This window comes from Periplaneta americana, chromosome 9 (assembly GCF_040183065.1).
Source record: "Periplaneta americana isolate PAMFEO1 chromosome 9, P.americana_PAMFEO1_priV1, whole genome shotgun sequence".
NCBI classification, from domain to species: Eukaryota; Metazoa; Arthropoda; class Insecta; order Blattodea; family Blattidae; genus Periplaneta; species Periplaneta americana.
Genome location: NC_091125.1, coordinates 71,617,672 through 71,629,920, shown reverse-complemented (window position 1 = coordinate 71,629,920; position 12,249 = coordinate 71,617,672). Strand labels below are relative to the sequence as shown.

General features: G+C 37.2%; 1 protein-coding gene across 3 annotated transcripts in view; it reads left to right on the top strand.

The window, feature by feature from the left end:
* Positions 1 to 1,365: 1,365 nt before the first annotated feature.
* Nadsyn (NAD synthetase) overlaps positions 1,366 to 12,249 on the top strand; it is a 73,209-nt gene continuing 62,325 nt past the window's right edge. For 2 of the 3 annotated variants that reach the window (XR_011333893.1, XM_069834985.1), the window contains exons 1-2: positions 1,366 to 1,596; positions 4,344 to 4,493. Coding sequence is in view for 2 of the 3 variants with exons in the window: in XM_069834985.1 (XP_069691086.1) it covers positions 4,348 to 4,493 (146 nt within the window). In the remaining variant the exon portion in view is untranslated. The remainder of the gene's footprint in view (positions 1,597 to 4,343; positions 4,494 to 12,249) is intronic. The other variant, XM_069834987.1, reaches the window with a different exon arrangement.

Sequence of the window (12,249 nt, the reverse complement as noted above, 5' to 3'; positions counted from 1 at the left end):
GTTGTGATTGTTGCCTGCTTCAAAACTAAGGTTGGTTCTTTGTCGGCATTTATGCCTCCAAACATGTTAAATTCGGTGAAATCTATTGCGAGTGTCGTGAGATTCAAAACATTTTGTTTCCTTTATCAATGGTTTCATGGCCGGTGTGAAGCAAACTTTCCACTTTTTAAATGCCTTAAATTTCGCAGTGAATGCATGTATAAATTATAAAAAGTAAGAGTAAAATGCGAAACTTTACAGTGAGTTAGGCATTTTTAGGCGAATATTAACAAATTAGGCTCTAATAACCGTTTTAGGGCACTATAAAACTCTTTGAATACCTTTCAATTTCCATGAAACAGAAATATTAATAATTATTTTTACTTTTCTCCTAAAGAAACAAAATAGGCATTTGCCCTAGAATCCGATGTCTGGTAATGACAGAGCCTTGTAATGAGGGTTGAAGTAAAGATTCTGTAAAATACAGCGCAAAGTAGCAGTTAATATTGAATTTATTTAAACTATTAGTAGTCGGTGAATAGCACGAAGGATATATTAATTGTTACTTTGCGCTGTATTTTACATAATATTTACTTCAAACCTCATTACCTAATTTTGACTTACACCACTTCTGCTCTGAACGGCTCAAATAATCACTGGGAATGTAAAATCAACACCAATAACAATCATGCAAATTATTACAGAAAAGATTGCTTTTTATATTAAATTTAAAAAGGCTCTTGAGAACTTAATACGTCTGCCACATGAATCTACACCAACACATCAGAAATTTATCGACACAGTCTGGATTTATTCAAGAAGTGAATATTTTGCAAAAGGATTACAATACTCCATGGATTCTTGAAAAAATAACACCATGATCCCTACTTGAATGCAATATAACGTTCAACTTTTGAAAAATAAAAAGAAAAAAACACGAATACAAAAATTATGGAATTACTTGCATTAAAAACTGTAGATACATTATCCAAAATTGGAATGGTTACACATTTACACATATGATTTCTGCAAAAAAATAATATACTGTAACAGGTATTTACTTTGTTTTTATTTAAACTCTCCTTCCTGACATACAAATAGGTAACTGATAACTAATAAATGTTTTATAGAACACAATACGTAGGCTACCTACAACGTGGATTATTGGTTATGATTTTCTCTTGGTCTTTAGGGAATCTGAAGAACAACAAATTCGGAGATTTAAACTTGTTACTGCAATTTTCGTCATTGCACACATTGCCTTTATTCCGATGCATGATTAAAACGTTATTATAACATCTCGCATCCCTTTAAAGCACGTGCTGGCTGAACGAACCAATGACCAGTGCCTTGCCTGCCGCTTGGGCGCTAGTGTCGCGAATGTTGGCAGAAAAAGTGTTGAAATTTCGTGACTATGTATTAGACTGTGGCTAAACTGTCATACACTGTCATGTTCTTTCGTTTGAAAAAATGAGGTATATTTCGTTCGTGATAAGATACGTAAAGAAAATGTGATACGACAGAATTGGAGTGGTACGAACACAAGTGGTGGTAGCAATACGAGCACTGTGATACGAGCCGGTGTGTGAATTCTGCGAATAAAAATTTGTGATTCAGGTAAGTTGCGGAACACCATCTTAATTGTATTGTGTCTGTTGAGTAAGAATTTTATTCTGTGGTTAGCGGAGCACATAAGTAGGCATAATTGATCTCTCGCATTTGCGTTTTATATTCCTGGCTAACATTTTGTTTATTAAGGAAAGCACGTACTCAATATTTTGTGTCTAGGGATTCTAGCCTATTTATTATAGGCTATCGGTAATAACGCAATATATGATTGTGGCAGTAGATCAATTTCTTATACTGTAGCCTACACGGCCAGTTACTCTATTCCAATTCTATACTATAATGTGAATTTATATACTGTAATGGACCTAAGTATAAACGTGAAAAAGTTAGGTTATGATAGTTACTATTAGGCCTATAATCTTTGTACGTTAATAGCTTTGAAGACGTTTTATGTAGAAAATTTGGCTGATGTCTATTATCTCGTTTAGTTAGCCTAATAGATGTTGTTAGCTATCACCGAACTTAACGTTGATTTAGCTATGTTGAAACTTTTAAATGAAGATTCTGTCCATAATAATTTATTAACAATGTTGAAATTTGTTAGTTTTTTTTCAGACTCAATGTTACATTAAGAAAGTGCGTGGAGTTACAAATGGGACACTTCAGACAGAAATGAAGACATTTAAAATTCTTACTTAAATGCCTTTTAAGGAGCTCAGAGGTTCATTGCCGCCCTCACATAGGTCTAAGCCCGCCATTGGTTCCTATCCTGAGCAAGCTTAATGCAGTCCTAATATCATACCCCACCTCACTCAAATCCATTTTAATATTATTCTCTCATTTACGCCTTGGTCTCCCCAAAGGTCTTTTCTCCTCAGATCTTCCAACTAACACTTTAAATGCATTTCTGGATTCACCCATACGTGCTATATGTTCTGCCCATCTCAAACGTCTGGATTTGAAGTTCCTAGGCCTAATTATGTTGGGTGAAGAATACAATCCGTGCAGTTCTGTGTTGTGTAACTTTCTCCATTCTCCTGTAACTTCATCCCTCTTAGCCCCAAATATTTTCCGAAGTACCTTATTCTCGAAGACCCTTAACCTTAAGTGAGTTTCACAGCCGTACAGAACAGCCGGTAATATAACTATTTTATAAATTCTAACTTTCAGCTTTTTCGAGAGCAGACTTAATGATAAAAGCTTCTCAACCGAATAATAGCAGGCATTTTCCATATTTATTCTACGATTAATTTCCTCCCGAGTGTCATTTATATTTGTTACTGTTGCTCTAAGGTAGGCCTACTTGAATTTTTCCACCTTTTCAAAGGATAAATTTCCAATTTTTATATTTCCATTTCGTACTGTGTTCTGGTCACGAGACATAATCATATACTTTGGTTTTTCGGGGTTTACTTCCAAACCTATCTCCTTACTTGCTTGAAAATTCCTGTGTTTTTCCGAACAGTGTGTGGATTTTCTCCTAACATATTAACGTCATCCGCATAAACAAGCAGCTGATGTAACCTGTTCAATTCCAAATCCTCTCTGTTTTTCTGGACTTTCCTAATGGCATATTCTAGAGCAAAGTTAAGTAAAGATGATAGTGCATCTCTATCTGCTGTAGCCTGCAGTGAATTTGAAAAGCGTCAGACAGAAACTCGCGTATACGAACTCTGCTGTATGTTTCACTGAGACACATTTTAATTAATCGAACTAGTTTCTCGGAAATGCCATATTCAATAAAAATATTATATAAAACTTATTTGTTAACCCAGTCATATGCCTTTTTCAAATGTACGAATAACTGATGTACTGTGCCCTTATACTCCCATTTTTTTCTTCAATATCTGTCTAATACAAAAAATCTGATCAATAGTCGATCTATTTACGCCTAAAAATCCATTGATGATTCCCAATAATTTCATCTACATAAGGAGTTATTTATAATTTGTATAAGAATTTGTGAAATCATTCTATTTTGTTATTTCTACCTCCAGTGTATCTATTTCTTTGTTCCAGCTGAATTATATCTTAGTTTTGACATCCATGCCATAGTCCATTTGATGATGTACAAAAGTGTCATAAATAATGAAGTTCTTGAATAATTAAGTGCCTTTGACTATTTATGATACTTGATTCCATATAAGAAATTGGATAGTGTTTAAAAATAATTTCTTGAAAATTAAGTTACAGTAAATACGTAATGTCTATTACAAAAATGAATTCTAAATAAAACTGAAATATTCGTAAAACTATGCAACTTGCTAACGTCGCCTTCTCTTTTATATAGCTTTAACCCAGTTATGATAGACCTGTGGCAAATCCTATGAGATACTTGGCGGACTGAGCAGTTTTGGGACAGATTTCCTCAGTGATTCTATTCTTCGTTAGCCTCATGTTATTGATGAGGTCTGAATAAATAGGTTTTAGTTTAATAGGTTATTTCAAACTAATTAATTTACCTTCACCTTCCATCTTTTGTCATTATTTTTATCTCATCATACAATTCTGTACCGTACTCTACTATACTACAGCAGACCATTACATATTATCGTACCTATATCTTAATAGGAGGTAACTTAGCATACCATACGTAACTGTGAGAACCCGAGATTGAAATATAAAGTTTTCGCACGTATTAATACTGATTACTAGAAAGAATAATTTATTGGATAAGAATTTCTCAATTTTTAAAATGATAGTGAATATTGGTGGGGGGAGGAGGGAGAGGAATTCATTCCTTTATTTTAAGACAAAACGAGACACTGTCTGCTTTCATCTTAATCCTGTTGCAGAATTATGGGAAGGAAAGTAACAGTAGCTGTATGCACCTTGAATCAGTGGGCTCTGGACTTTGAAGGGAACCTGCACAGGATTTTGCAGAGCATCCAGGAGGCCAAGGAAGCGGGAGCCAGCTTCCGCAGTGGTCCAGAACTTGAGATATGGTAAAGTTTATCATTGTTTTCTGAAAGTGTCTGCAGTCACTGCTCTAATTATTTGGTGTAATAGAAGCCAGTTGTTGACAATATTACTTGTTTGAATGACATTTAATTTGCAAGCTATAGCTTATGAAAAGTGTGTGATATTTGTACTTCACTTATATGACATAAAAAAAAGGCACGTAAAAGAATGTTTAGAAAAATAGACTTTTCTTTGTAATGGATATATAACATTTATGTTAAAAACTAATCGAACTTTCATAATTGTGTCAGTGTATTGTCATAGTGAGACGGGGCTGGTAGTCCTATAAAGCTTTGATCTTCACAAGCAGTCTTCCATTTGCTGCATTGGTTTATCTTCATTAGTCTTTTTTTCTCTGTGCCACTTTAAGTATTATTATGTTGTGTATGCTTTGCGAGTTTTTAGATTACTTCCACGAGTAGCTTTAAGTTTTGCGTTGGACTTGGTAAGTCCTTCACTGTGATGAAACAAGCTTACAGTGGTAAGTGGCACTTTTTGACATAAACTAATGATGCTCTTGTGATAAAAGTCAATGACATTGTTTGTTTCGAATGATTGTTAACTATCCGAGAAATCAGGAAGATTGCAAAATTTAAGTTGGTTCATGTCATGAGATCCTGATAGAAGAACCTGCAATCCAGCCGAGTTCGTTCCATGGCTGATATGGCTGATGACACATGGGCAGAAGACCATTAATCAGGGGCGAATCTAGCTACTTGGCACCTCTAGACAGAGAAAAATATTTCCACCCCTTATTTCGCCCTATATGAGTCATTTGGATCAAGTGAAATAATTGATTCCGCGTCATTATTACTGTTTCTAGTATCGGAAACACTTGGCTCAGATAAATCACACGCTCCACTATTTTCGGTACTGTTCGCCACATTATTACACTCTGATGTATCTGGACTCTAACTGGAACAAGCTGGCTGTGTTTGTTTTTTTAAATAGCACATCTATTTATCTATTTTTGCACTTTTTCTCACAATTTCCCCTTTTTTTAATTGCCTTGTCTTTTGGGAGTTTCCGGTATTGTTTACTCAACTGTCCGAAGACAGGTCTGGACCCCTCAAGTGACACTATCAAGATATCACTCATAAGGCAACTAGGCCAGGAGATAATGGGGTAGAGTGACCAGTTCCTTTCCCTCTCCATTGCATACATCGCAGATTAGCTACATATTACACTAATCAGATTTCAGATGCAGTTCTTCTTCTGACACATATCGTCAAGTCATATGTACTGTCTGATTAGATGTACATATCAGCCAGAACCTCTATCAGAGGTGTTTCTGGTATTGAGAACCACTTAGCTGTTTCCGACTGTCACTCATTATAATGAATATTAAAATATAAATCACCTAGGTACAAAACAACTACACCCTTTACTGTTTCAAATTAAACTGAACTGCCAAGCTTCTGGCTGATACAATGGCTGGCAGCATTTTCTTTGAATTTAAGTCTGAATGGGCATTATTGAGAGTTGATACTGGCTACTCTTATAACAGAGTTAGCTGCGTCTCTCATTACAAAGCTTATGATTGCGAGCAACGAGATTTGCCTTCCTAACGTATCATAATATAATACCAGTAAGTTCTTTAATGTTATCATGTGAGACTCTCACGTTGAGAGGGCATAACATTGAAAAAAAGGTGCTATGATCACATTGTGATACTATTATTGAAAAACTGTCCTTTTTCCATTGGCAGACCGTTGATTAAATTTGAACTGATTGTTGCCAATGTTATTCATATCCATTACATTGTGCGTTTAAGTTTATGTACTCTTTTATAGAGTTATGAAAAAAATTTAAAAAATATAAAAAAATTAACAGTAATAGCTTAAAAACCGTCCCCTCATATTTGCCGCCCTAGGCAGCCGACTAGTCTGCCTAAGCGTAAATACGCCCCTGCCAATAATGTATCGCGATCTGTAAGGAATTTTTGGATTGCTCAGATGAGAATGAAATGTTCATTAACCGAATCATAATAAGGTGACAAGACATGGATCTATGGGTATGATATAGGATATTTTGTATGCATGGATGGACTCATATTGAGACCAAAATCAGTCACCTCAGTAGGTCAGCAAATCAAACTGAAAAAAAAAAAACTCGTCAGGTGGATTAAATGTCAGACATGCTTCCCTCTTCCTTTCCATTATAAATTCATACCATAGGGACAAACTATTAACCCATGGTACTAGGTGGAAATGTTGAAATATTTTTGAGAATAATATATGGGAAGGAAAAAGCCTGAACTGTAAATACACACCTCCTGGTACCTCCACCATGAAATACACATGTTCATTTATCACTGTTAATTCGCTGTTTTTGCACAAAAAAGGAAAGACTGTTTCTTCACTCTCCCTATCCGAAGTTGAAATCCCCCATTTTAGACAATGGAGGAAATACAGGATCTCGAAAACAGGATTCCATAAGTGAAAACATCAATGGAGAATATGTTGTTTTCTAATGCCAGGCGTTTGACAATAAAGTCGTTTGACCTCTTGCACTACAATATTTTTTAAAGATATTATCATGGTCATCCACTGAAGCACAGATTTTGAGGTGTTCCGAATCCATTTCTTGGTTTGTGTTGCACAATGGGCAGTTAGGGGATTGATATATTCCAATTCTATGCAGGTGTTTGGCCAAACAGTCATGGCCTGTTACCAATCTAAATGCAGCAACAGACGATTTTCGTGGTAAATCAGTAATTAACTGTGGATTATGATGCAGAGAGTTCCATTTTTTCCCTTGAGATTGTATTATCACATTTTTTTTTTTTTTTTTTTTTTTTGAAGTCTAAGTATGTAGATTTAATAAATCTTTTCACAGAGTAATATGTAGATTTAGTAACAGGTCTGTAAGTAGCAGTACTAAAGCATCCTCATTCTCGTTTCCCAGGATTCTGCAGTGGGATGGTATCCATTGGAATACAATTCTTTTATTTTTAATAGACCTCTTAACAGAACTTGGTAAACTATAGGATACAATGATGTAAAATAGAAAGGAACATAAAATATTATTGTGGTGTAATTAATGTATATAATTATATATATATATATATATATATATATATATATATATAATGGCTGCCATGTAAGAGGTGTGGAATGTGAGTCGGAGTAAAATTAAAGTGTTACAGGCAGTATAGAGGACATAAGAACACTGGAGCAGGCTAGAAGAATTAAAGAAGGCAAGTAAATGAAGTAGAAATGAAGGTGAGTGCTGGAAGCAAATATTAACAGTAGAACCGATAGTTTAAAAGTGTTTCAAAGGGTCCGAGGTTAGGTCGTAGAAAGGAATTAGGGAGGAAGGATACATGACGAGTGTGACAAACCGGAAGTGACGTAGGTACACAACCGTTGAGAGCGCTGACGACAGGAGTGCCAACACCGTCGATCGTAGATACAACAAAGACGAGGGCAGCGCCACTCCGTCAAATTTAGGAAGCAAATCGGTACCAGCAAAGGAGACAAAAGCGCCGCACCGACGAGGTCAGGAAGCAACAGCAGAATAAAGAGCCGTCTGAGCACGGGGAACAGTACTATACAGTAAACTTAATACTGCAGGCAGGCGGACATGGCGAACGAAGGCAGGAAAAGTAGATCTTCCAAGACGCACGTCAGCACCAGAGAGAGTCAAGGGACAAACACTAGTAACTTAATGGAAGGAGGTGTAGTCCAGGATGAATCTAAACAACTACTAACTGCGATTCTGTCGGAGATTAGAGACATCAAAAAACAGAATGAAAGCTTCAGGGAGGAAACAAGGAAGGAGCTTGAGGAGTTAAGGAACGAACTGAAAGCGAGAGATGATAAATGGGACAACGAGAGGAACAGTATAAGTATAAAAATAGATAACATGGGAAATACTGTGGGAAATAGGATGGATGTGATAGAAAAACGAATGCAAGAACTAGAAAGAAGCGAAGAATTCAGACAAAAAAGAGAAAGGAGAAACAATATTTTAATCAAAAGTGCCGAGATCGAATCAAATAAAGACAAGATAGAGGAGGAAATACAGGCGGTGTTCAATAAATTAGAAGTGGAGACAGAATATGAGCACATAAAATACATTGGTAAAGATTGGAAAGGCAGAGGTATGGCGCTCGTCCGGATGAGAAAATTTGAGGACAAAATCCAGGTGATGAAAAGCAAATCCAAATTGGCGGGGAAGGAGTGCTTCATTGAGAGTGACATGACAAGAGAAGAGAGGAAGATCCAGGCAGCACTGCGTGGTCGGGCTAAAGAAGAAAAAGAGAGAGGAAATGAAGTGAAGGTTGGCTACCAGAAAATATCGATCAATGGTTGATGGGAATATTGGTGCAAGGATGAAACGAAGAACAAACAACCGAATGGGAACTACACAACAACAAATGAAGAAAAAACAAAAAACGGTCAGTACAAGCTAACGGAAACAAAAGAAACAAGCAAAAAGGAAAGAACGAACACGAACTAATCGTTGGCACTCTAAATGTAAGAACACTAAGGACAACAGAAAGAGAAACCGAATTGGATCACGCAATGCAGGAAGTGAAATTTGATGTTATAGGCCTATGTGAAGTGAGAAAAGAGGGAGAAGCAATAATAGAAAAATCTAATGGAAATGTCTTAAGCTACATTGGTCAAACAAAAGGGCAGAAGGGAGTGGGATTTCTAATAAATAAAAGGATTAAAAACTGCATAGAGGAAATTAGATGAGTTAGTGAAAGGATAGCGGTCCTGTCGTTAAATGTGAACAAACAAAAATTTGCAATAATCCAAGTTTATGCACCAACAGAAGCTAGCACAGAAGAGGAACTTGAACAATTCTACAGTGAACTGGACAAAACAGTGAACTCTTATAGAGCGCAAAGGACATTAGTCATTGGCGATTTTAACAGCAAAATAGGCACAAAGAACCATGTTGAAGAAGAAGCGATCGGTCCTCATGGTTATGGACAAAGGAATGGGAGAGGGGAAAGATTGATTCAATTCGCACAGGAGCACGAGCTGAAGATAAGCAATTCATTCTATAGGAAAAGCGCAGCTTCCAAATGGACCTGGCAGGCTCCGAACGGGAAAACGAGAAACGAGATTGATTTCATCCTAAGCAATAGCCTCAGAGATATTCGAGACGTGCAAGTGCTGAGCGGGTTGAAGTTCGATACAGATCATAGACTCCTTCGTGCTTACATTAGGCTACCCAGAAGGAAACGCCATTTCACACCGAAACACAGACCAAATGCAGAAAACATCGACATAGAGAAGTACAAGATAGTATTACAACAGAAACTTGAACAATATAATATCGCAGAATCAACAGTTCAGACTCTCTATAACACCATGGAAGACAGTATCTACAAGCTACGAACGATTCACTAGTCAGAAATAATGGGATAAAGAATAGACATAAACTAAGCGAAAATACAATAAGCTTAATAGAAGAACGAGGAAGAATGAAAGCAGCCCAAGAGTACTCGTTAACAGAATATGCAGAATTAAACAAAAGAACGAAGAGAGAAATAAGAAAGGATCTAAGAGAGTATACTACAGACAAGACCAGGTTAATCTTGGAGGAATGCAGATCGGTAAAGAAATTAAGGATCCACTTGAGCGAAGGCAAACATTGGATGTTAGGAGTGAAGGGGACCGATGGAGACAGGCAAGCCTCGAGGAAAAGTATAATAGAAGCCTCCACGAAATTCTACAGAACTCTGTATACAGGCGCCCAATTGCTGAGGAGCGACATCGAAACCATGTATGCAAGGGATGATGAAATTCCACCCATTCTAATCAGCGAAGTCAGAAACGCCATAGGTCACTTGAAGAATGGGAAGACGACAGGAGAAGACGGAATACTCAACGAATGCCTGAAGTGGGGCCAGGAAATAGTAGTCCAAGCAGCTACACAATTATTCAACACCATACTAGAAACGGAAGAGTTTCCCAGCCAGTGGTATAAAAGCTCAATAATACTTCTGCACAAGAAGGGAACAAAAGATGACCTGAACAATTACAGGCCTATCAGTTTGATGTCTAGCTTATATAAGGTATTCACGAAGATATTGACAAGTAGAGTAACAAAACTTTTGGACGAAAATCGACCACCAGAACAAGCAGGATTCCGACGGAGTTTCAGTACCATCGACCATCTCCAAACAGTGAATCAAATAACAGAAAAAGTCAACGAGTTCAACATGAAAGTATATATTGCATTTGTAGACTACAGCAAGGCATTTGACTCAGTGGAGCGTTCTAAAGTTCTTGAAGCTCTAGACACAATGGGAGTCGAACACAAAATTATAAGACTATTGGGCAATATCTACACCAACAGTTACGCAAAAATCCGAACAGAGGTGGAAGGAGAAGCATTTAAATTAGGGAGGGGAGTGAAACAAGGAGATCCCATTTCACCAAAATTATTCACCTGTCTGTTAGAAGTACTATTTAGAGAAATGGACTGGGGCAAAAAGAGATACGGGCTGAACATCAACGGTAGGAGACTATCAAATTTACGCTTTGCGGATGATATTGTACTTTTCGCCAAATCAAGACAGGAACTACAACAAATGCTGACTGAACTCTGCGAGAAAAGCTCAGAAGTTGGGCTCCAAATGAACCCGGAGAAAACTAAACTAATGACAAATGCAGACAACACCCCTATAACGATTAACAACATAACGCTGGAATACGTCGACGACTATGTATACCTGGGACAAATTGTGTCACTCTCCTGTAGGAGAGAGAAAGAGATACGAAGGAGAATATGTTTGGCTTGGACAAAATTTTGGAGCTTGAAATTCATCCTGCAAAACCAAAACATCAGCACCAAACTTAAATTTGAAGTTCTGGAAACCTGCGTAATCCCAGTAATGTTGTACAGATGCCAAGTTTGGTCTCTGACAGAGCAACAGAAAAACCTGCTTCGTGTGTGCCAGAGGAAAATGGAAAGAAAAGTCCTCCAGCTGAGACTGCAAGACAGGATAAGGAACACCGACATCCAAATAAGAAGCGGTATGCAGGATGCAGTGAGGCTGGCGCTACGTCTCAAATGGAAATGGGGCGGACACGTGAGTAGGATGGACTGCAGCAGGTGGACGTATGCCTCGACCATGTGGGACCCACGCATTGGGAAAAGAAGCAGAAGACGTCCAAGGAGAAGGTGGTCGGACGTGTTCCGGAGAGAGACTGGAGCGCAGTGGACGAGAACAGCGAGGGACAGGCAGGCATGGAAAAGACTGGAAGAAATTATGAACACTATGTAAACTGTGTATAGTTGTGTATTGTTTATATAGTTATGTTTGTGTGTGTCAGTTGATTAGTTTGATTCCGTGTATAGTTGGTATAGTTCATGTATTTAGTTAGTATAATTTTTGTGTTCAGTAGTATGGTTTTGTGTGTTTTAGTTTGGATAGTTTGACTCCGTGTGTAGTTGGTATAGTCCAGGTATTTAGTTAGTATAATTTTTGTGTTCAATTGTATGGTTTTGTGTGTTTTAGTTTGGATAGTTCGACTCCGTGTGTAGTTGATATAGTTTATGTATTTAGTTAGTAAAATTTTTGTGTTCAATTGTATGGTTTTGTGTGTTTTAGTTTGGATAGTTTGACCCGTGTGTAGTTGGTATAGTTCATGTATTTAGTTAGTATAATTTTTGTGTTCAATTGTATCGTTTTTGTGCGTTTAGTTTAGATAGTATGGGTGTTTAGGCTGTACAATTTATGTGTGCAATTGGTATAGGTTTTTGTGTATTTAG